The sequence below is a fragment of the Phycodurus eques genome, chromosome 12 (genome assembly GCF_024500275.1).
Source record: "Phycodurus eques isolate BA_2022a chromosome 12, UOR_Pequ_1.1, whole genome shotgun sequence".
Taxonomy (NCBI): Eukaryota; Metazoa; Chordata; class Actinopteri; order Syngnathiformes; family Syngnathidae; genus Phycodurus; species Phycodurus eques.
In genome coordinates this window covers 6,855,377-6,880,131 of record NC_084536.1, presented here as the reverse complement: position 1 = coordinate 6,880,131, position 24,755 = coordinate 6,855,377, and the positions used below count along the sequence as shown (strand labels likewise).

Below are 24,755 nucleotides of genomic sequence, written 5' to 3'. Positions count from 1 at the left end.
TGCACAACGACCAGGAAAGCAGATAGATCAGGCGGACAGGACGCAGGGGCAAGGGCTACAAAGATGAGGGATCAGGACACAAAAACTACGAGGGCGGGATACAAAGACTGTGTGGGGCAGGAGACAAAGACAAGGGGAATAAGACACAAAAACCAGAAGGATAGGAAGAAAAGATCAAAGGAGCAGGACAGAAAGCCAAAGGGAGTGATATGCACAAAGATGACAGTGGGTGTGACACAAAGACCAGGGGGTTGCAATACAAATACACAGAGGATGGAATCCTAAAACCAAGGGGATGGGACTCAAAGATGAGGGGAGCAGGGACTCAAACACCAGGGACTAGTTTCTGAAACCTTTGACTGTGACATCACAGGAGCAGGAGTCCTTCCCAACATCGTTAGCGACCTGGCAGGAGTATATTCCCGTGTCGCCTTTGTCTGCCTTGACGATGCTGAGCTGGGCTGTGTTGTCCTCCATGCGGATCTTGTAGTTCCCGCCGCTCCGGATATCCTTGTGGTCCTTGGACCAGGTCACCTTCATCGGGGCCGAACCAGTCAGGTGACACTCCAGCTCCATGCTGTCACCCACCATCACCGAATGTGCTGCCAACAACTTCCTGTCAAAGACTGGTGGGTAACGGGGCTCTGCGGTGAGAGGGAGGATTTTTTTTTTTTTTAATTTGTAGATTTTAGTTGTGTTTCTTTTGATTGTTTGCAGTGGTGGTTGTTATGAATAACCAGCGAAAGGAGGGACGGCATATTCAAATGACACCTGATCGGATGTCACAGGGCCTTTAATTAATTTTTTTGTACTTTGTAGATTATTTCCTGCCACCGACCTAGCAGGGTGAGCTTGGCTCTGCACGATGCGGACCCGACGCTGTTGGTTGCAACACAGGCATACTCCCCGGCGTTCCTCATCTCGCTGCGGTTAATTGTCAGCATGGCTGTGTTGTCACGGAAGAGCGCCGAGAATTCGTCCCCATCCTGCACCGGCTTGCCATCCTTCAACCAGGAAACGTCCAGGGGAGAAGAGCCAGCCACACGGCACTCAAAGCAGATCGCGGAGCCCAACGTCTGCTGAAGGCTCATGATCTTTTTCGGAAAGCTCGGCGGAGTCTTGGCCTCTGAGGAAGGGAAGAGAGCGTCAGTCGGGGCGACTGATCCTTTCATGCGTTAGACAATAACTTTTGACTAGCTGTTCAATGCATTTTTGACATAAAAAACAAATAAAAACAGAAGCGCTTTTTGAATAGCTGCCCACTGTCGTGACTGATGTGTAACCTTGACTTGGCAACTCATCCACTATGGTGACTGTGGCATGTTACGGGGTAATTGACCTTGCACGTTAAAGCGACTTGTGGAGGCGGCGGTTCCAATCTTGTTCTCGGCCTTGCAGGTGTGCTTGCCCACGTCAGCCTTGGTGGCCTTGCTGAGTTTGAGGCAAGCCACACCTTTGCCGTACTCCAGCATTCAAGTGGCACTGGAGCGCACCTTGTAACCTTACGTTATGCATCCAGCAGACGTTCGACTCCCATTCCAGTACGCATTGCAAACAAAAAAGGTAATTGAATTTATTTATTTTTCTCCACATCTCACTACAGCAATTTCAACAATGTATTTTTATAGTAATAGTTATTTTTCTAAACTGAACAGGTTGTGCTTTTAGCTGAAGTAGGGACTGGTTTCAAGGACAACGGCAATCACACAAGATCCCATTCACCGTCACCAAAGAATAAAATCCAGATGTGGGTAAAACCTTGCAAGATTTTATGTGCAAGGTAATAAAAACCTGGACTAATGAACAAACGGTAGAGGAGGATGAGGAGGAAGAAAATGCAGGTGTGGGAGCCCCATTTGTCCATGCATTTTTGTGTAATATAAATTCTGTACATAGTTATACTTGTAAATAAATAACTTTGTCTAGTCAAAGGTACTTTCTCAGTGTTGTTCTCTGTTCAGATGTTTGAGATTTTCACTAAAGAAAACAATATTGGTGTCAAAGTCATTGTTCTGCTTTATGTGTCTGCTTTCACACACAAATTTTTTATTTTTTTTTTAAAGTTGTTTTCTCAGTTTTTTTTTCTTCAGAAACAGATTTGGCTGAAACGAGCCTATATTTGACTGCTGATCACGAAAGAACAGTATATGCTAGAGACAAAAAATCAATTCTGATGAAAGAAGAGTCTGGTCTTTCTTTTGGTGGTTTTGGTATTTACATACCCATAAAACGCAATAAATATTCTGTGGGGCTTGAAAAATGACTGAAATTGCTTGAAAATGCCTGGCAGTCTGGAGGTTCCCTGCTCAGGGAACGGCTGCCATTGAATGAGTTAACATGCTAACAAAGATAAAAAGTTAGCCATACTAGTCAACATGGTAATAAATAAATTTTATTAGCTAGAGTATATTGGTGGAGAATGCTCACAAAGGTAAGACGTTAGCCATGCGAGTGAACTTGCTATTAAACACAAAACATTAGCCATGCTAGTGAACATGTTAAAAAACATATCTGGGACGTGTTATTAGGATTCCCACATGGTTTTCAGGCGGGACACGCCCTGCTCCAATATTATTGGCTCCAGGACAAGCGGCGCTGCACTATGATTGGCTGCTTTATCCCAATACAATATGCTCTTCTGCCTCCAGACCGGAAAAGTAGTATGTGACTTAAGTGTGGGGGCTTTAATACGTTTCCCACTAACACAGCCTAATCCTAACTTTAACCCATCCTCAACCACCTTAAGCCCCAACCCGAGCCCTAAACCTAACCATAACCAACTTTTTTTCTCTTTCGTTTTTATTTCATACAAATGTGATACGGCGGCACAGTGGCCGACTGGTTAGAGCGTCAGCCTCACAGTTCTGAGGACCTGGGTTCAATCCCCGGCCCCGCCTGTGTGGAGTTTGCATGTTCTCCTCGTGCCTGCGTGGGTTTTCTCCGGGCGCTCCGGTTTCCTCCCACATCCCAAAAACATGGATTAATTGGTGACTCTAAATTGCCCGTAGGTGTGACTGTGAGTGCGAATGGTTGTTTGTTTGTATGTGCCCTGCGATTGGCTGGCAACCAGTTCAGGGTGTACCCCGCCTCCTGCCCGATGACAGCTGGGATAGGTTCCAGCACGCCTGCGACCCTAGTGAGGAGAAGCGGCTCAGAAAATGGATGGATGGATGGACAAATGTGATACATGTTTGGATTGGTCATCTCGTTACATCTGGGTAGCCTGCCCTTCCTGCGACGCAAAAGCCAATCATGTTGCAAAGAAGCGTGTCATGCCTGGAAACGACAGTATGTGGGAATCCTAATCAGGCAGTAGTGACTATTTAATTGCTGTTAACACTTCCTCCATTTTGTGGCAAGGGTTAACTGACCGGAGATTTTGAGGATGATGTCACACTCGGCCTTTCCTGCCTCATTGGTCGCTAGGCAGCTATATCGTCCACTGTGCTCGCGCCGGCTGCTCTTGATACAAAGCACGGCCAAGTTACTCTTGAAGCTGAGGTCATAATCGTCAGAGCTTGAGATGTCGGCGCCGTCCTTCAGCCAGAGAACGGACATGGGCTGGGACCCGGACACCCGGGCCTCCATCTTCACCAGGCGGCCCTCGGCGTCCTCCAACTCCTCAGATGGCTTTTTGGTGAATATCGGAGGGTTCTTGCGTTCTAGGAACGAGACAAGGGCAGCGAGTTATGAGACGCAAAGACCATGCGGTGGGGGGGAGCCACAAGGACCAAGGGGACAGGATGCAAAGATCAGGGGGATGGGATGCCAAGATTTAGGAGACCGGAAACCAAGACCACGGGGACAGGATGCAAAGATCAGGGGGGTGGGATGCCAAGATTTAGGAGACCAGAAACCAAGACCATGGGGACAGGACAACAATGATGAGTGGTGTGGAACACAAGGACCAGGCAAACAAAACAAAGACCAGAAGACGGTGCACAACGACCAGGAAAGCAGATAGATCAGGCGGACAGGAGGCAGGGGCAAGGGCTACAAGATGAGGGATCAGGACACAAAAACTAGGAGGGCGGGATACAAAGACTGTGTGGGGCAGGAGACAAAGACAAGGGGAATCAGACACAAAAACCAGAAGGATAGGAAGCAAAGATCAAACGAGCAGGACAGAAAACCAAAGGGGGTGATATGCACAAAGACGACAGTGGGTGTGACACAAAGACCAGGGGGTTGCGATACAAAGACACAGAGGATGGAATCCAAAAACCAAGGGGATGGGACTCGAAGCTGAGGGGAGCAGGGACACAAACACCAGGGAATGGGATGCAAAGACCAGAGGCCACAAAGTCAAGGGGGGCAGGTATACAACGACCAGTGGGACAGGACACAAAGACTAGTTTCTGAAACCTTTGACTGTGACATCACAGGAGCAGGAGTCCTTCCCAACATCGTTAGCTGACCTGGCAGGAGTATATTCCCGTGTCGCCTTTGTCTGCCTTGACTGATGCTGAGCTGGGCTGTGTTGTCCTCCATGCGGATCTTGTAGTTCCCGCCGCTCCGGATATCCTTGTGGTCCTTGGACCAGGTCACCTTCATCGGGGCCGAACCAGTCAGGTGACACTCCAGCTCCTATGCTGTCACCCACCGTCAACTGAATGTGCTGCCAACAACTTCCTGTCAAAGACTGGTGGGTAACGGGGCTCTGCAGTGAGAGGGAGGATTTTTTTTTTTTAATTTGTAGATTTTAGTTGTGTTTCTTTTGATTGTTTGCAGTGGTGGTTGTCATGAATAACCAGCAAAAGGACGGACGGCATATTCAAATGACACCTGATTGGATGTCACAGGGCCTTTAATTAATTTTTGTATACTTTGTAGATTATTTTCTGCCACCGACCTAGCAGGGTGAGCTTGGCTCTGCACGATGCGGACCCGACGCTGTTGGTGGCAACGCAGGCGTATTCCCCGGCGTGCCTCATCTCGCTCCGGTTAATTGTCAGCATGGCTGTGTTGTCACGGATAGAGCGCTGAGAATTCGTCCCCGTCCTGCACCGGCTCGCCATCCTTCAGCCAGGAAACGTCCAGGGGAGACGAGCCAGCCACACGGCACTCAAAGCGGACCGCGGAGCCCAACGTCTGCTGAAGGCTCATGATCTTCTTCGGAAAGCTCGGCGGAGTCTTGGCCTCTGAGGAAGGGAAGAGAGCGTCAGTCGGGGCGACTGATCCTTTCATGCATTAGACAACAACTTTTGACTAGCTGTTAAATGCATCTTTGACATCAAAAGCAAATTCAAACAAAAGCGCTTTTTGAATAGCTGCCCACTGTCGTGATAGATGTGCAACCTTGACTTGTCAACTCTTCCACTGTGGTGACTGTGGCATGTTACGGTGTAATTGACCTTGCACGTTGAGGCGACACGTGGAGGCGGCGGTTCCGATCTTGTTCTCAGCCTTGCAGGTGTACTCGCCCACGTCAGCCTTGGTGGCCTTGCTGAGTTTGAGGCAGGCCACACCTTTGCCGTACTCCAGCCTACAAGTGGCGCTGGAGCGCACTTTGCCGTCACCCTTGAACCACGACACTTTGATCTCGGGGGTGCCCGCCACGTGACACTTGAGGCAGACAGCGTCCCCAGACGTCACCTCCATGGGCTCCAGGGGCTCAAGGAAGTATGGCGGCTCTGCAGGGAAAAGACAGAGGTGGCGAGAAAATCAAGACTCTACCCCCACCACCGCTTCTGTAGGGTTAGTGCCTCTCAAACTTTTTGGTCTGCCTCCCGAGTAGTACAAATTAGTACATTAGCATGTTAGTTGATTAGCACATTAGTTTAATTAGCTTAGACTGACAGAAGTTTCCTGTAATTGCCGTGGCCGCATCGCGGCGGCTGAGGACCCCACCCAATCAATCGAAGGGCGGGATCAGGCCCAGGGATCCACCCGAGAGCAGCCCGGCGTCCCACACCACGAGGGACCCAGGGCGGTCCGCTGGCCCCACCGAGGCGCCCCGACAACAGGCCAGCCGGTGGGGCCCGCAGGGACCCAATGCCACCCCCCCAGCATATATTAGATGGAGAGAAGCCCATTTTATGCATAGTGTACTGAGTAAAGTATGTTCTATGGAGCACTTTGGAGCACTTTATATTGTAAAAGCTGTAGATTTGTGGTTTTTTTAACATGTTACAAATCTGTATCCAGTTGCTACGGTCAGCAGACATGGAGAGGTCTTTTTCCCATTTGGTGATTGGTAAGTGCATTGATTTCATACATGAAATTAATTTATAAACTTTTGAGAGATTTGTTTTACTTTGCGGGAGAAGCGTCATTATTTTCTTGACAAACTCCGGCAGTTCGAGGGTGCTCTGGAGTGTTGGTATTCTTTTTTTTTATTGCTGCTTTTAATTTATTGTATTGAAGAAAGTTTCCGACTGTTATTTGGAATTCTTGGAACTGTTCATCACATGTCCTAAAAACATTATTGTTAAATAGTTGTTGTAGGTGGTTAATTCCATGTTGTTCCCATGTACTAAAATGAAGGGGTATATAATTAATTTCGAAATCTGGATTATGCCAGATTGGGGACAGCATAATGGGAGCTAATTGAGATCCTGTAGATACTAAACTTTGCCACCAAGCCGTTAAGGTTGATGCGATTATTGGATTCTTGAAACATTTATGCCGTTTAAGACTAGTAGAAATAAATGGGAGTTTTGGTAGTTTGATGTTGCAGTCTGTTTGTTCCAATTCTAGCCAAGAATCACACTCCACACTGTGGTGCAACCATTTGATGAGGTATTGTAATTCGTTAGCTAAATAATAGTGTTTAAAGTTGGGAGCATTTAGGCCGCCCTCCTGTTTACTTTTCTGTTGATGAATGTTATTTAGAGAGGGTGATAGAGATGCTATATTTGAGAATGAAACAAAATACAATACTATTTCGAAAAATAATGGTTAGAGCGGTTGGAAAAGTCACTAAATACGCGACCAAATCGCTAGGTTTCGCAACGTAGCTCCTCTTCTGTTTTCCGCCATGTTGTTATTGTATGCAGTGCACATCAGCTAACTACAATGGGTAAATCCATCCATCCATTTTCTGAGCCGCTTCTCCTCACTAGGGTAGCGGGCGTGCTGGAGCCTATCCCAGCTGTCATCGGGCAGGAGGCAGGGGTACACCCTGAACTGGTTGCCAGCCAATCGCAGGGCACATAGAAACAAACAACCATTCGCACTCACAGTCATGCCTACGGGCAATTTAGAGTCTCCAATGAATGCATGTTTTTGAGATGTGGGAGGAAACCGGAGTGGCCGGAGAAAACCCACGCAGGCACGGGGAGAACATGCAAACTCCACACAGGCGGGGCCGGGGATTGAACCCGGGTCCTCAGAACTGTGAGGCTGACGCTCTAACCAGTCGGCCACCGTGCCGCACAATGGGTAAATATTGAAATTAATTCATTTGAATGTTGGTTTAGTTCCCTTTTATTTGATTGAGGGGTACAGTCATCCTTTGGCGGTTCACTTCAGATTCAGTGCATCGCAGATTTTTTTATAGTACAGTACAGTAGAGTACAGTTACTCAACCGCACTTCACTGGGTATACATCGTTGGCCAATGGAATATGGTCTACCACTGCTAGTTAGAACAAATTGTAATCCATAACGGATGGGTGGAGGATGGAAACATCCGCAGGTGCTTTTTCAATTACTTTATTTCAGAAACGGTAACAAAATACTGCAATCAAAAACATATTCTTAGCACACCTACCTGTAGCATCTACTGACACCGTCACTGTACACGACAGTGGCTAATGTTATAGCCAGGAAATATCCGGCCTTCAGTAACTTAACGTTCACGTCCACGTCACTCAACAGACCAGAGCTGCCTTTTAAAGGCATACACACATTCACAGTCTCAAGTTACTGCAGTGAAGAAAGTATGGATGGCGATCCCAAGTAGAAAAGAAAATACCTGCATCTCACATGCAAATATTATTTGGTGGTGATGAAGTCTATGCGTGAAACTGCAAAATATAGATAAAATAATATCATAAATAATGGGTCACTACTTCGCAGATTGCATCTATTGCGGCGGTGGTCTGGAACATGAACCCCACGATAAACCACAATACAGTTTTTTTGTAAAGCAGTATTTACTCCACAAAATTATTTTTCTATAGCAATTGCTGAGATTTGTGTAGCATTTTTTAAAGTACTAAGTACTAAGGATGGGTATCATTAAGATTTTAAAGATACTACTACTCTTAATGATCCTGCTTATCGGTCTGGACCTTTAACGGTATTCTTATATGTATTTATTTTTTCAACACCAGAACAAACATCAGAATTAACACTGCTTTATTTTAATTTGTTAAAATTAATTTGTCTCGCAATACGAATGTAAAATAAATGAATAAAAACAATGATTTACAGACATGTCTTGAACAAATCACAATTATATATGTTTCATTATATAAACAATGATTGAGTGTAAAGTTAAACAGTGGTGTAGAACTGCTCATCTTCCGGCAGTCGAAAATGAGGTATTTCTCCACTTGAATGTGCTGCACTTTTGCAAAATGTTCATAACGGTTGCTTGAGTAAAAGCATTGTAACTTATATTCAAATTACTGATTGCACTTGTGGCAACGTGCCTTGTCACCATATCTGTGATTTTCACCATCAATCTTTTCACAAATGCAACCACACTTTTGACCGTTTCACTCTCTCTGCCATGACTGTCATCCACTCGGACGTCTGCCGGAGGTGAGAGTTGAAACTCCTTCTGACAGGGGATTCTGCCAGACGTTCCCAGCAGACCCTCACAATACGTTTGGGCCTGCCACGTCGGACCGGCATCTTCCCCCACCATCGGAGCCAACTCGCCACCAGGTGTTGATCAGTTGACAGCTCTGCCCCTCTCTTCACACGAATGTCCTAGACATGCGGCCGCAAGTCCGATGACACGACCACAAAGTCGATCATCGAACGGCGACCTAAGGTGTCCTGGTGCCAAGTGCACGTGTGTACACCCTTATGCTTGAACATGGTGTTCGTTATGGACAATCCGTGGTGAGCACAGAACACCACTCAGGTTCAGATCGGGGGGGCCTTTCCTCCCAATCACACCCTTCAAGGTCTCACTGTCATTGCCCACGTGAGCATTGCAGTCCCCCAGCAGAACGATGGCGTCCCCAGCGGGAGCCCCCCCCTCTAACCCACTCTAAGGACTCCAAAAAGAGTGGGTACTCTGAACTGATGTTTTGGTGCATAGGCACAAATAACAGTCAGGACCCTTCCCCCCACCCGAAGTATACCCACACCACCCGAAGTATACCCACACCTGCTCGGCGCCTCTCACCGTGGGCAATTCCAGAGTGAAAGAGAGTCCAACCCCTCTCAAGAGGACTGGTACCAGAGCCCAAGCCGTGTGTGGAGGCCAGCCCAACTATATCTAGTCTGAACTTCTCAACCTCACACACCAGCTCGGGCCAGAGAGGTGACATTCCAGGTCCCTACACCCAGCTTTTGTTGTCAGGGATCAGATCGCCAAGGTCCCCGCCTTCGGCCACCGACCAGCTCACACTGCAACCGACCCCTATGGCCCCTCCCACGGGTGGTGAGCCCATGGGAAGGGGGACCTACGTTACCCTTTTGGGCTGTGCCCGGCCGGACCCCATTGGTGCAGGCCTGGCCACCAGGCGCTTGCCTTCGAGCCCCACCTCCAGGCTTGGCTCCAGAGGGGGGCCCCGTTGACCCACGTCCAGGCAAGGGAAACCTAGATCCATATATTTTGTTCGTCATAGGGGTTTTTGGAGCCGTGCTTTGTCTGGTCCCTCATCTAGGACCTGTTTGCCATGGGTGACCATACCAGGGGCATGAAGCCCCAGACAATTTAGGTGCTAGGATCATTGGGACACACAAACCCCTCCACCACGATAAGGTGACAGCTCAAGGAGAGGTTGAAATAAACCATATTTTATTTTTCTAATGAGGAAGGGTTTCATGAATGCGCACAGTTCCTCCAACAAGTTTAAGAACCACTGGTTTAACATTTTAAATCAACTACTCATGCCTGGAGAGTGAGACGCAATGAATGCTGGGATGCGGTGTTAGTGTAGCAAGTTAGCAACAGAGCTAACCCAACACCCGGCCGCCACCCACACGTCAAAATACCAAACACTATGGGGGTTATATGGCACGATAGACATTTTAATATAATACCATGAATCACATGTAATATAATCACACAGCACTACTCTATGCGAGTTGCACGGCTGGGTCGGGCTGGCGAGACACAGTTTTATGTCTGATTTCTTCAATCCACGCTCTTTTCGTTGAGTTAAGAGAAATAAACGCCTCAAAACATGCATCGCATATTGTACTAATGGAAATTGAGGTAGGTCGCTAAAAACCTCATTTTAAGTCACATTTGGCGATGCGATACAGGATATTTCAGACCGTGCCAGGGATTACTGTACACTTTATAGTTAGGACTTAATTGGTGTGAGGATTATGAGGGGGTCCTGGGAAAAACGTTTTACTGCCTGGAACATACTGTACTTACCCAAGATGGTGACAGTAGCCTTGCATTCATCCTTGCCAGCGTCGTTGGCCACGTAGCAGGTGTACTTTCCGGCGGCGTCCATGTCGTCTGTGCTCAGACACTCCAGGATGCAGGTGCTCTCCGTGGTGCTCAGGTTGTATTTGTACGATGCAAACACCGGCTGCTCCTCCTTGAACCAGCTCACCGAGATCTTGGGCGTTCCAGCGTATGAACACTCCAGCCTCAGAGGTTGGCCTTTCTCCACCGACACGTCCTTCAGCTTTTTTACAAACAAAGCTGGCTCTGGAAGAGGGAAGCAAGCGGACGCTGGTTGTCAGTCACAATCCACTCATTTCGTGGCTACACACAACTAGACGCACATATAGATGCAAAACTCCATTTGTAGCATGAATTTAAATCAAAGAGAATGATACACACAACTCTGTGTAACGCACACATATAGCCGCAAAACTCCATTTGTAACATGTCTTCAAAAGACATACAAAGTGATACAGATGACACACAACTCCCTTTACAACGTAACTTTAAACATCAAAGATTTTTGGTTGATGGTTTTATATATTTGTTTAAATTAAACGCACAATCCCATTCGTAACATGACTTTAAACATCAAACAAAGTGAGACAGAGATGCAGATGCACAACTTAGTCATGGGAATTTAAACATCAAAGACACGGGTGGCACACAACTCCCTTCGTAACACCAGTTTAAACAATAAATTAGGTGGCACAGTCGACGCACATCTCCCTAATTAACATTTAACTTTAAACATCAAAGACACAGGCGACACACTTCTGTCGTCACATGAGTTTAAACACCAAAGAAAGCGACACAGGTGCAAATTGACGCTGAACTTCCTTATTAACACGATTTTATACATCAAAGACACAGGTGTCGCACAACTTCCAATGTAACATGACTAAAAGACAGGTGATACACAAACGCAAAAGTATTGGTAAATTGTGGTTATTTTCCTAGCGTAAATCCTGTGCAGCGCGTGGCGTATCTCTGTGAGGAGGCAGGTTAGGCCGGGTTGTCGTATTCTCTCAGACGCGTGCAGCGGGGTATTTAGGATGTCTGCTGTTCACGCTTATGAATGAAAGATGTCTGATTCAGCCCGTATGTCCATGGAGCTCGTGCATCGTCTGCTCACTCTGCGAGGAGGAGGGGTAGACCCTGTTTTGGTACTTTAGTGCACCGTAGACCAGTCCACTAAACCAGCGGATTTAAAATAAGACTTCTTTGCTGGTGTGGGTGTCAACACAGCTTCAATCCTTTCCAATCAAAACGGGTCATTGCATACTCTTTAAAAGTGGTGCAAATATTGTCACGTATGGTGACGTCATATATTCAGAAGATATCTCAGTGACCAGTGCATGGCTAGAGCAATTAACCTTAGCGGTATTCCCTTATTAAATACAGAATGAGCTCGTGAAAAATTTCCGGCGACTGAAATGTGTACGCGGACCTCATTGATTTATATCCCCTCCAACAATTGTTTGTTTCCACCCCCTCCTCACCTCAAACACCGACCACGACCCCCATAGCGGCGTGCCATGAAGTGGATTTAAAAAACATAATAATGTTGATACGAATAATAATGCATTCAATTAATTGATTTCTACCAAGACTAAGGGGTTTGGATGCCCACTGTAGAAATAAAGCTGTCATCCACCACATACGTCCAAGGAGCTCGCGTGTCTCTCTGCTACACCGATCAGATTAATCAAAATCACGTTAGATTCCCATGCCACGCTTGCACGAAAATGAAGATTTATCACTGGAAATACACCCCACAGTCACCAAAACGCCATATGCTCCGGGCGGAAGCCAAAGGACACCCCCTTGCTGCGCCAACAATGCTCAGCTTGGCAGAGACCAGTCTGCAAACACACGCAGTGACCCTCGGGCTGGCACAAATATCAAGAATCACACAATTTGCAATCTGGCGCACGCTACACAATCTACGAACGAATTCAGAGCCCTAAATGTTTAAAGTTGCACAGGAGACATACAGATCTCCATTTTTAAGTTTAAGAATCAAAGACAGCCCCTGACCTTTGAGCATAAGGTTGACAGGGCAGCTTTCCTTGCCCACATCGTTGATGACCTGGCAGGTGTACTCTCCGGCATGACTCCTATCCACCCGATAGAGCTGCAGGAGGACCTGGTTGTCCTTTAGGGAGAAGTCACAGCCCCGTCCAGCCTCCAGCTCCTTGGCCCCCCTGAACCACTTCAGCCTGAGGGGCGCGCTGCCTTTCACGAGGGCCGAGAAGCTGACGTCCGACCCCGGTGTGGCCTCAGCCGGCTGAGGCAGAACCGCGAAGGATGGCGGCTCTGCAGACAAAGACAAGTCACGTCACCTACGTACAGTATATGCCAGAGGAAGATAGTTCTTGCAATGAAAATATGGAAAATGTAGAGCAGCATAAAAAGAAAAACTTGTAATACATCATCTCATATCATCATAAAACCGGCTTGAAGGATGACAGTAAATGTACTGAAGGAACTCTATTCCATTTGTTGGGGAGTGTCATAAAATCTAAAAATATTTGGTTGGGTGTAAGAAAGCAAATACTGTAATGATTGGCACTAATTTACTGTAACCATCCCACTCAGCATGTATAAGTCAAAGGGTAAAAATATGTATGGTCTTAAATATGGTAATCATGAATAACTACATTGCTGTAAAATGCCAACTGAGAAAGAATGGATCACGATTAAGTTAGAGAATGATGCTTAGAGAATGGAATATAGACTGAGCTGAAATATGGGCACCACTGTAAAAGTACAAGTGCTTCATGTTACTATAGTACTTATTTACATGTTGTTTTCTTGACATAAGCAAGTCATTTTTCTCTTAATTCTATGTGTTTTTTCTTTTTTTCTTTGTATTATTTTGGTTTAGTTTTTCTGTGTGTGTTTCAAAGGATTCCTGTTTTTTTTCTTTATTTTTTAAATACTGCCAGACTCTGCTTACCTTTGACGTCCAAGGTGGCGCTTGTCTCACTGGATCCTGCCTCATTGACCGCCTTACACCTGTAGTGTCCCGAGTCGGACAGCTTGAGGGTGGGTACTCTAAGGGTACAGCTGTTGTCACTGAACGAGATGTCGTAGCTGGGTCCACTGTGCAGTTCCTCGCCGTCGCGGTACCAGGAAATGGTAAAAGGGGGTGAGCCGGACACCTTACACTCCATCTCGCCGGCTTTGCCCACCACCGTGTTGCAGTCCTTCAGTTTCCTCGTGAAGGAAGGCGGGATGATTTTGTCTGTCATGCAGAAAGATGGTTTAAAGGCGGAATACCGCAAGTCTCACACTTTCTCTCGGTTTGTTACAAAAAGTCAAAAAGAAGACCTGGAACCAGGTAGACGTAGCAGGTATAGAAACACGACTCCCTTTGTAACAAGACATAGCAGGTATAGAAACACGACTCCCTTTGTAACAAAGGCACATGCGCATATAGGTTCAAAATTCCCTTTGTAAAACATCTTTAAACATCAAAATCAGGCTTTACATATCAAAGAAAGAAATACTAGCATGTATAGACTGGGCTGCCCTCAGTACCGGTACTTTAAATATAAAAAAATACCGTCAAAAGCACACCTCCTTTTGAAACATGATTTTAATTGACAAAGAAAACGTCACAGGTCAGTATTGATGCACAACTTTCTGAGTAACACGAAACATAAAAGAAAGTAACACCAACCTAAAACGGTGAGATTAATTTTGCTCAGGTCCTTCCCGACGTCGTTCATGACCTGAAAGGTGTATTCTCCAGAGTCCAGTTTCTCCGCCACTAGCACATTCAGGCTGGAGATCATCCGAGAGAAGGAGACTTTGTATTTCCTGCCGGAGGCCAGCTCCACGCCGTCCTTGAACCACTTAGGCACCAAGTCAGGGGTGCCGCACACTTTGACCTCCAGAGCGGCAATGTCGCCAGCCGTCACGCTCAGAGCGTCGGGTTTATCCACGATCTTCGCGGGTTCTGGAATTGACACACACGGAGCACAAGAGTGTTAAAAACGTGCTTTCTTAATGGCGAGGGAAAGGAGGGAAAGGAGGAAACACTGTGGGAGAAATTTTTCAGTTACTAACCTAGTACAGTCAAGTTCGCAAAACACTCAGTACTTCCGGCATCATTGCGCAGTTGGCAAGTGTACCGGCCCGCCGCCGCTGCATCAGCCTCAAACACTTTGAGAGACACCTGCTGGTTTTCAAAGCTGATTTTTCTGTTGTCACCGTCCCTGAGAATGTGGTCCTTGTCCTGAACCCAGGACACAGCGATAGGCTCTGAGCCTCTGACGGTGGCCACGAGGCTCACCTCCTGTCCCAGAACCACTGTGGCATTGGACAGTTTCTCCACAAAGGACGGAGGCTCTGGAGAAGACCAACAAACCAGTCAGCGAGAGAAAGGAATCTAACCATGGTTCCGCACCTGACGCTTTGAACTCCACTGACCTCTGAGTTTAACTGACGCCTGGCAGGTGTCACTGCCTACTGGGTTTGATGCCTTGCACTCGTAGCGGCCGGCGTCGGTGTGTTCGATCCCGATGATGTGCAGCGTGGCCGAGCTGCCCTCGCTCAACATCTTGTACTTCCTGCTCTCCATCAGTGGCTTGCCCTCCTTGAACCAGGTGGTCTGGAAGGGGGTGGTGCCATTCATCTCACAGTAGAGACTCACATCCTTCCCCTTCAGCCCTTCTACCGGTTCAGGTACTCTACTGAATGACGGCGGTTCTACGGGAACACCGGTACACAATTACAGAGTCTGAAGAGTCTGAAGAGTCTGAAGCGTAGCTGAGAATCTTAAAGCTGAAATCCGAAAAGCTTTGATCCTCTTGTCCCCTCTGCCTTTGTGATAAATTTGGATTTTTGGAATTTGGAAATGGGGTAATACAGTGGTAAGTGGTTACTACATTTGCCTAACAGTTCTGAGGTTCTGGTTGAAATTCTGGCTCTTCCTGTGTAGAGTTTGCAGGTCTCCCCCTCATTCCAAAAATATGTTTGGTTAATTAAAGACTAAATTATCCAAAGTTGTGAATGCTTGTTTGTCTTTGTGCCCTGCGAATGGGTAGCGACCAGTGCAGGGTGTACCCCGCCATGCAACCCTAACCCTAACTCTGTTACCGGTCTCGCAACCCTAATGAGGATAGGTGCCATAGAAAATGGACAGATACATAGAACTTGGAATGTTTTGATAATGACTAGCGCCAGAATCAATGCTCTTTCTGTATGGCGTTTGCATGTCCTTGCATGGGTTTTCTATGGCTACTCTGGCTTCCTCCATCATTCCAAAATCACACGTTAGGTTAATTGAAGACTAAATTAGGTGTGAATGCTTATTTGTCAAGTGCCCTTGCAATTGACTGTTGACCAGTCCAAGGTATACCGTGTCTCTCACCCAAAGTTAGCTGGCATAGACTCCAACACACCCGGAATGCAAAGTGCAATCGGAAATTGATGGATGGATGGGATTTGAAAGGTTTGAATTAAGACTACATGCCGTGTGATTGACTGGCAATCAGTCCAGGGTGTGAGCCACCCTTTGTCATATGCCAGCTTGGATTGGAATCAGTTACCCACAACCCTAATCAGTGCAAGCAGTACAAAAAAATGGATTAGGACTTCAATGGCAGTCTGCATGTTTGGATGTCTGTGGACCTGGAGTGAAGGTTGAGTAGAGCCAAGATGAAGGCAGAGGTGTTTAATGATCCTAAAACGAGGAGTTCCTAATGGATTACAGCTTTAAGCAAGGGGATTTCTGAGTCACTGACAAGAAGTCAGCAAAAAACTGACCTTTCACAGTAAGAGTGGTGCTACAGCTGACACTACCGGCATCGCTGTGAGCTTCGCACGTATAAACTCCGTCATCATCAAAGTCAGCGGTGTGCAGCTCGAGGACCGCCACCGAGCCAACAAACGATGTGTTACAGCTGCCTCTGTCCATCAGCATGGTGTCCTGCTTGTACCAGGTCACCATGATGGGTTCGGTACCCGTGACCCTGCACTCTAGGCGGAGCGCCTCGCCCTGCTTCACACATTTAGTGGCAGGGAGTTTCAGCACAAACTCGGGTGGTTCTGGAAAGCCAAAACATTAGCATTAGCCGGCAGAGTGGCAAAGCTTAGGGGCAACAGGTTAGTGTAGAGCGGGGGGGCGGGGGCGGGTGCGCAATGGTGGCTACCGCTGTTCAAGGCAGAAAAAGCAGGAAAGAAACACTGACACGACGACACAAAGCTGTACTAATACTAATGGATTAAGACAACGCTGAGGAAGCCACGAAAGACATAGCAACGAGATAATTGTCCAACCTTTTACTGTCAAGTCTGCACTGGCGCGCACGGAGCCGGCGTCGTTGCTGACTTGGCAGGAGTAGACACCACTCTGGGTGATGCCCACCGAGTAGAGCTCCAAGAGGCAGGAGAGCCCCTCCAGCGCCATGAGACAAGTGGGTCCTGTCATCAGCTCCGTGTCATCCTTGAACCACTTGACACTGAAGGGCGGCGTCCCCTTGAACGTCCCTTTGAAGCGTACTGTTGCATTGGGTACGGTCGCCTGGGACTCAGGCAAGGTGACAAAGCTGGGAGGTTCTACAGACAATGAGACGGAGCAGGTTATAAAAGCAGATCCTCTAGTTGAGGATTGAGTGATCAATCCAAAACACGTTTTAACCTTTGACTTTCAGGGTTCCAGAGCATTGGCAGCTCCCTGCTGCGTTGCCGAGTTTGCAGGAGTAGGAACCTGCATCTGACATCTCTAAGTGCTCAATCTCCAAGCACACAGAATTGTCCTGCTGAATCAATTTGTGTTTAACACCACTGGAGATCTTCCCGCTGTCTTTCTGCCATTCTACCAAGATGGGAATGGACCCTGATATCGTGCAGACGATCTGAACAAAAGAGCCCAGAATCTCTTGCATGTCTCCGAGGGGTTTAATGAAGCTCGGCGGGATGACTTGTTCTGTGACCAAGAGAACGAACACAAAGTGATTATCTGATCGAGATGTCAGGGTGCTCTTCATACCCCATGCTCTTCACACAAACCTGACACGACCAATTTGACGGTGCAGCTACAGCTACTGATGTGGTTGGACACCTCAAAGACGTAGTCGCCTTCGTCCTCTCTCTGCGCCGACTGAATCTTCAGGCTGCTGATGTTATTCTCAAAGCTGAGCTTGTGCTGCCTGATGGACTGCAACTCCTTGCCCTCTTTCAGCCAATGCACTTTGAGCTCTGGCGAGCCTGTTACCTTACAGTCCAGACTGACTGGATCTCCAGCCGTGACCTTTACCAACTCCGGTTTCTCAGAGATCTGAGGAGGTTCTGCAAGCCAGTAAAGTCACAAGGTTATGGAAGGTCAGGCATCAGACCAAGATCTTAAAAGAAAGGTCAGTAAAGCGTACTTTGGACCACCAGGGTGGCGACACACTTGTCCTGGCCCGCGTCGTTTATGGCCTGGCAAGTGTAAGACCCACTGTGACATGCTTCACAAGCAGAGATCCTGAGCATGGCCACATTGTTCTCGAATGCTCTCTCAATCTTTGGATCTTCCAAAATCCAGTTCCCATCTTGTTGCCATTGCACAGAAAGGGTTGGAGAGCCAGCCACCACACACTCAAAGACCACCTTCTCACCCAGAACACAGATGGCATTTTCCATTCTCTTGATAAATGTTGGCGGTTCTATTTCAGGAAATTGGGTGTTAGTACTGGTTTTAGACCAGAACTAAGAACATTTAAAATCTAAACAGACCAACCTTTGAGTCTCAGTGTGGTCTTACAACTACAGCTTCCCACCTCATTGGCGACAGTACACTGGTATTCACCAACGTCGCCTGTGTCACATCTGTTCACTTCCAGGCCCACCGTGTCATTGACTAAGGAGAGGCCGTGTTTAGCACTGGCTTTCAGTTCCTTGGCGTCTTTGTGCCACGTGATCTCAAAAGGAGCAGTGCCGGCCAGTTGACAATTCAGCCAGGCACCGCAGCCCATCACAACGCTAGCTGGCGTCAGCTCTCGTAGAAATACAGGCGGCTCTAACGTCGGGAAACAACACAGTCATCCTCTCAGAATTTGAAATCCTAAAACAGCCGCTTAGACTCTGTGACTAATCTGACCTTTGACTTTTACTTCCAGGCTGCAGCTCTCGCTTCCCGCTTCATTGCGAGCTTCGCAGAAGTACATCCCGCTGTCTTTGACGTCAGCCCCGCACAGCTCTAGGGTGGCCACGGAGTTGATGAAGGCCATCTTATGACGACTGTCGGGGCTGATCTCGGAACCCTCCCTGAACCAGTAGATATCTATCTCTGGCGTGCCGCTCACTTGGCACTCAAACATTTGACTCTGACCTGGTCGGAGCACAGACAAGCGCGCCGGTGTTCGTGTGAACTTTGGCGGTTCTGCGGGGGGAAGCAACCACACACGTATCCATCAGATAGAGGAAAATCTTAAGTTTGCATTTCAGTCAAGATTTTGTACAAATCTCACATTTGTCAGTTTGTTCTATCATCTGTAGAGTTTTAAGTTGTGTAAACAATATTTTCTAGCTCGTTTGAAAAAAAATAAATACATAAAAAAAAAAAATACCAATTAATTAGGCCACAGAATCACTTGTGGTCTTGGAGGTTCTGTGTTGTTTGCCAATGTTTAAGACAAGTTTTTTTTGGTTAGTTGTGTTGTTGTTTTTATAGGCAAATTTAACTATTTTTCATTTTAATTACTTTAATTTCAAGAATGTGTGAACAGACTGACAGAACAGTAAGTAGCTCTGATGAGGAACCTTTGACAAAGAGTGTGGCCTGGCAGGAGATGGTGCCGACGTCGTTGAGAACCTCACAGACATAGTCGCCGGAATCTGAGGTTTTGACAAAGAACAGCTCCAGAGAAGTGGACGCGTTGTCCTTTATTACCAGGCAGTCGGCGCTGGACAATATCTCTTTTTGGTTCTTAAACCATTTGATGGTAAGCGGCGGCGTGCCCGAGATCAAGGCACTGAAATGGACCTTTGAGCCAGGAAGGACTTTCATAGATTCTGGTGGTTCAATAATGCAGGGAGGCTCTGGAATATGAGAGAATCAGTGATTGTCAAAGAGCTTGGGGTGGTTCTTAACCTGACCAAGACAAAAAGGATTCAAACCTTTGACAAACAAGGTGCCAGAGCACTGAGCACTTCCCGCCTTGTTCTTAGCGATGCAGGCGTAGCTTCCACTGTCTTTACTGTCCAGATCGGAGATTTCTAGGAAAGCCACATTCTCAAAGAAGGTGCACTTGTGTTTGTCGCCCGTCTGGATCTGGATCTCATCCTTGTACCACTGGATACTGAGTGGGAGCGAGCCTGACACAACACACTCCAGATGAGCAAAGGAGCCTTTGATACCTTCGCTTTGCTTCAGCTTCCTAGTGAATGCCGGCGCAATGATTTGATCTGATGTAGAAGAACAAAGAGGTTAGCACTAGTGCGCGCATCAAGACCAAACCCCATGACAACAGTTCTGGTACGAATGCCAACTGACCCAAAATGGTGAGCGTCGCCATGCAAGAACTGCTACCAACATCGTTTGAAACCTCAAAGGTGTAGTCGCCACCATCACTTTTATCTGTTTTATTGATTTTGAGCACAGAGCTGGAGTCTGTGCTTTGTACTTTGTACCTCTGGCCAGAGACCAGCTCCTTGCCGGCCTTAAGCCAGCGTACCTTCAGCGGTTTGGTGCCCGAGAACCTGGCCGCCAAAGTGGCTAGATCCCCCTGAGTCACACTGATGGACTTTGCTTCCTCGGTGACCTTAGCAGGTTCTAAGACGTGAAGGACAAAAGTCAGCAAAGATTTTCCAGACTGATTTACGTTACAACATCGGGGCAGATGGAGATGTGGTGGATTCAGCTTTTGAACCGCCAACAACACAAAGTCCTTCCCACGAGTGAACTCATAAGGAATTAGACTCGTACTACACACTGATAGACTGTGAAACAAATACATTAGAACTTGATTATCATCCATGCTTGCTAACATGCCGATAATTAGCATGAACACACTGTGTGTTCTGGCTAATCTTGTTGTAGGTGCATTAAACTGCTGAGGTTTAGGCGAGAATTGGGATCTTGAGGATTACTGACCTTTGACAGTCAGAATGGCAGAGCAGGTCTGACTCCCTGCCAGATTATGGGCGTGACATGAGTATTTGCCGCCATAATTGCTGTGAAGTTTGGTGATGTGCAGAAGGGCTGTCTGGTCCTTGTACGTAATCTGAATATTTTCAGTCTCCTTGAGTTCATAGTTGTCTTTGAGCCAGCTGATGGTCATGGGCTCCGAGCCCTTTAGGGTGCACTGCAAGGACACCTCGCTGCCGACCAAGGCACTGACGTTATCCAACTTCCGCACAAACGATGGAGGTTCTACAACAGATTTAATCATCATGCCTTGTCTTAGATCAGAGAATATTTCTCCAACAAAAAGATACTGTGGAACGTCAAACGATAAATGATAAAGGGCTGGTCTGGTAGCTCGGTGACAGAACAGCGGTGGCAAAAGTCTAGGTCAGACCTGGGCATTTTACGGTCTGTGGGCCACATACTCAAAAGTCAATTTGAACAAGTATTTATGGTGTGCATGCAATACATGCATCTTGCTTGTATTTTGAAAAGCCAGATATGTCCACATGTGCTCTCTGCGGAAGGTAATAAGTGAGCACTTGCCTGCCGGCTGTCTCAAACATGTCAGCCCATGTTAAAAAAAAAAAAAAAGTTGGAACCGAATGCTGCATTTTCAACAAGACACAAACTACGCACACATAGCTGTGTTCAAGGACTATAATCTGAATCGCCACTACATCACCAAACAGGAGGAAAAATACAAAAATTTAACTGATGGAGAGCAGCAAAGGAGTCAAAGGCTTTGTTAGGCAAGCTGCAAACAAGGCAGGGGCTTTTTAAAAATCTCCACATCCAAAGAAGCAGATATCAAGACAAGTTACAGGTACGTCATATCTTACAAAATCGCCCAAAATAGTAAATTGTTTTTCAGACTGCTTATTTTATATAACCCTCTTCGTTACAGAAGAGGGTTGTATAAAATAATTGAGCTTAGGCTCAATATTAAGTTTAGGCATTCACCCAGATTTTAATGCATTTCTTCAAGCCCACGACAGACTGAATTTTTCTCACTGAACATTGTGAAAATGCTCTGAAAACATTAAAACCACATGATCTTTCTTACTAAATACTGGGAATGTTTTGAAAACATTTTCTGAAAATTCTAAAACCACGTTGCTTCTTTTTTTGAATAATGTTGATCATTTATCTTAAATATACTGCAAAACAGGCGGCACGGTGGATGACTGGTTAGAACGTCAGCCTCACAGTTCTGTGGACCCGGGTTCAATCCCCGGCTCCGCATGTGTGGAGTTTGCATGTTCTCCCCGTGCCTGCGTCGGTTTTCTCCGGGCACTCCGGTTTCCTCCCACATCCCAAAAACATGCATTAATTGGAGACTCTAAATTGTCCATAGGTGTCACTGTGAGTGCAAATGGTTGTTTGTTTGTATGTGCCCTGTGATTGGCTGGCAACCAGTTCAGGGTGTACCCTGCCTCCAGCCCGATGACAGCTGGGATAGGCTCCAGCACGCCCGGCGACTGTAGTGAAATGTTGTAATGAATGCTGTTGTTTTGAACTCCATATTATTTCTATTGTATTATTTTCCTCTTTGATCTAAAACCACAGTTCATTAATCTAAATATTTCGAGATGTAGCAGGTAATTAAAATACATAGTTCACTGTTTTTGTTTTTGTTTTATACAATGAACGAAAAAAAGTGCAGGTCATTGTTGGTCCGGCCCTCGATCATAGTTCAGATTTTTCATGTGGCCCATGGTTGAAAATAATTGCCCAGGTCAGGTCTATGTCGTAGGATCGGAAGACAAAGAGGATGCTAGACCTTCTGAACTGACCTTTAAGAGTGACTTGACATTCACAAGTGGCCCTCCCCACTTCGTTCTCCACCGCGCATTGGTACAAGCCCACGTCTCCAACCTCCACCGCAAGCACTTGAAGGGCCACCAGATCCTCCTTCACCGTGATCCTGTGTCTCTTATCGTTCCTCACCAGCTTTGTATTTTTGTAAAACGACACATTAAACGGGACAGAACCAGACACTTGGGCCTCCAGTATCATCTCAGAACCCTTCACCACATCTTTGGACTCCAAGAAACGAGAAAACAACGGGGGTTCTGGAGGAATACAACGGAGCAGTCAGCATGTGAAACTGGATTGCATATAATGCATCACCAGAACTGGTCTTGGCTTGCTCCTACGTTGTCATGGCACTTTAATATGTTAAAAGTGGATCTATAATGGTGGGTACAGTTCTGCTGCATAGCAAACAAACCTTTGATTGTGATCGTACTGCTGCAACAGTCACTGCCGGCCTCGCTGGAAGCTACGCACGTGTAATCTCCACTGTCCGCAACAGTGCACTTGACTATTTCCAGAGAGGCCACAGAGTCCACTGAGGTCATTGCATACTGTGGACTGTGGCTAATTTCCATGCTGTCCTTCAGCCACCTGAAACCTATGACAGGACTCCCTGTCACTTTGCACTGCAGCTTGACTGGTTTGCCAATGACCGCCAGCATGGTGGCCTCAGGCTTCATCACAAAGATGGGAGGTTCTGAGAGAAGAGGTGAATGAGGATTAGGAGTCTGGTTAGCATAAAAAAAGTGATGTTCATGCATGTGACAAAGGGCACCTTTTACAAAAAGGATTGCCGTGCAGTCCACCTTGCCAGCGTCATTGGACACCTGGCACGTATATTTAGCGGAGTCACCAGGCTTGACAGAGGGAAGCTCCAGAGAGCTCATTGAGGCTTCTTTCTTGATGAAACAAGAGCCTCCGCTGATCATCTCCCTGTCCTCTCTGAACCACTTCACAGACAGAGGAAGGGTTCCGGTGAATGTGGCCTGAAGGCAAACAGTAGTTCCGGGTATAACATCCTGGTCGTGGGGTGTCACTGTGAATACTGGTGGCTCTGGAGGCCACAAACGGGAATGAAATGTGCACTTTACGTTAGCATCAAATCAATAAAACGGTGGCATAAGACAAATTGAAGCACGAGACCACCTTTGACATAAAGTATGCCGCTGGTTTCTTTCACGCCGGCTGAGTTGGTGGCTGTGCATTTATAAACTCCTGAGTCAGCTTTCTCCAGCTGGCTGATGGTCAATGTGGCGGAGCTCTCCTTGAAGTCTGAACGGAATTTGGCTCCGGACTCAATTTCCCGCTCATCTTTGACCCAAGCGATGGTGATGGGTTGGGACCCGGACACCTTACACTCCAGCGATATGTTGCTGCCAATGTTACCGTCGACCCTTTTTAGGAACTTGGTGAAAGCTGGCGGCATTATACGGTCTGCATTTCGAAGACAAGGTATTGTGTGTGTTAGTATGTAATTATAGAAAGAAATTTAAAAATACTCGAGGGGCTTCACATTGTATTTGATCAGCCCTCCATCAAAGCCCCTCACAAACATAATCACACTTAAGTTATAGCAAAGCGAACCTAGAACTGTCACGGAGCATGTGCACTGGTCTTTCCCGACTTTATTGGAAACCTCCATCTTGTACACGGAAGAGTCTGCTTTTTCTGCTTTGAGAATCTTCAGCGAGACCACATTGTCCTTCTGGCTCATCTTATATTTGCGCCCACTGATCATCTCCTTGCCATCCCTGAACCACTTGATTTTAAGATCTGGGCTTCCGGAGATGGTGCACTCCAGCGTAGCCGGATCACCTGCTGTCACACTGATGGACTCTGCTGGTTCTACAATTCTAGCGGGTTCTGAGATGAGATCGGTACACAAGAAGAGACAATCAGCATTAATATTTAAGAAGACATGAAGAACAAAGGAGGCTGTGAGGAGGATGTCATCTGACCCTGGACTGTCAGTGCGGCTTCACATTTCTGTTGCCCGGCTTCATTCTCGGCGTGGCACAAGTATTTACCGGCGTGGCTGATGGCCACGACTGCTATCGACAAGCTTGCCACATTGTTCTCAAATGCCATGGTGATGTTTGGATCATCATCTCTCAGTATTTCACAGTCTTTCATCCACTTGACTGTGATGGGGGCAGAACCCTTCACGGTTCCCTGCAGCTTCAACGCATTACCCAACACTGCCGTCACACTTTCAACCCTCTTTATGAAGCTTGGTGGCTCTATAAAAAGATCAATGCCACGAAGAGCTAAGATGTTGGCCAGA

General features: G+C 46.9%; 1 protein-coding gene across 1 annotated transcript in view; it reads right to left on the bottom strand.

Moving 5' to 3' along the window:
• ttn.2 (titin, tandem duplicate 2) overlaps nucleotides 1-24,755 on the bottom strand; it is a 256,838-nt gene that overhangs the window by 165,255 nt on the left and 66,828 nt on the right. Inside the window, exons 47-72 of the mRNA XM_061692635.1 lie at nucleotides 24,430-24,711; nucleotides 24,056-24,334; nucleotides 23,618-23,905; nucleotides 23,247-23,525; nucleotides 22,887-23,168; nucleotides 22,450-22,728; nucleotides 20,621-20,899; nucleotides 20,021-20,299; nucleotides 19,645-19,932; nucleotides 19,288-19,566; nucleotides 18,626-18,907; nucleotides 18,266-18,544; nucleotides 17,913-18,191; nucleotides 17,554-17,832; nucleotides 17,183-17,470; nucleotides 16,822-17,100; nucleotides 16,309-16,590; nucleotides 14,971-15,249; nucleotides 14,608-14,889; nucleotides 14,219-14,497; nucleotides 13,493-13,780; nucleotides 12,571-12,849; nucleotides 10,513-10,794; nucleotides 5,355-5,633; nucleotides 839-1,126; nucleotides 354-644 (exon numbers count right to left, since the gene is read on the bottom strand). Of these exons, the coding sequence (XP_061548619.1) occupies nucleotides 354-644; nucleotides 839-1,126; nucleotides 5,355-5,633; nucleotides 10,513-10,794; nucleotides 12,571-12,849; nucleotides 13,493-13,780; nucleotides 14,219-14,497; nucleotides 14,608-14,889; nucleotides 14,971-15,249; nucleotides 16,309-16,590; nucleotides 16,822-17,100; nucleotides 17,183-17,470; nucleotides 17,554-17,832; nucleotides 17,913-18,191; nucleotides 18,266-18,544; nucleotides 18,626-18,907; nucleotides 19,288-19,566; nucleotides 19,645-19,932; nucleotides 20,021-20,299; nucleotides 20,621-20,899; nucleotides 22,450-22,728; nucleotides 22,887-23,168; nucleotides 23,247-23,525; nucleotides 23,618-23,905; nucleotides 24,056-24,334; nucleotides 24,430-24,711 (7,329 nt within the window). The remainder of the gene's footprint in view (nucleotides 1-353; nucleotides 645-838; nucleotides 1,127-5,354; nucleotides 5,634-10,512; nucleotides 10,795-12,570; nucleotides 12,850-13,492; nucleotides 13,781-14,218; nucleotides 14,498-14,607; nucleotides 14,890-14,970; nucleotides 15,250-16,308; nucleotides 16,591-16,821; nucleotides 17,101-17,182; nucleotides 17,471-17,553; nucleotides 17,833-17,912; nucleotides 18,192-18,265; nucleotides 18,545-18,625; nucleotides 18,908-19,287; nucleotides 19,567-19,644; nucleotides 19,933-20,020; nucleotides 20,300-20,620; nucleotides 20,900-22,449; nucleotides 22,729-22,886; nucleotides 23,169-23,246; nucleotides 23,526-23,617; nucleotides 23,906-24,055; nucleotides 24,335-24,429; nucleotides 24,712-24,755) is intronic.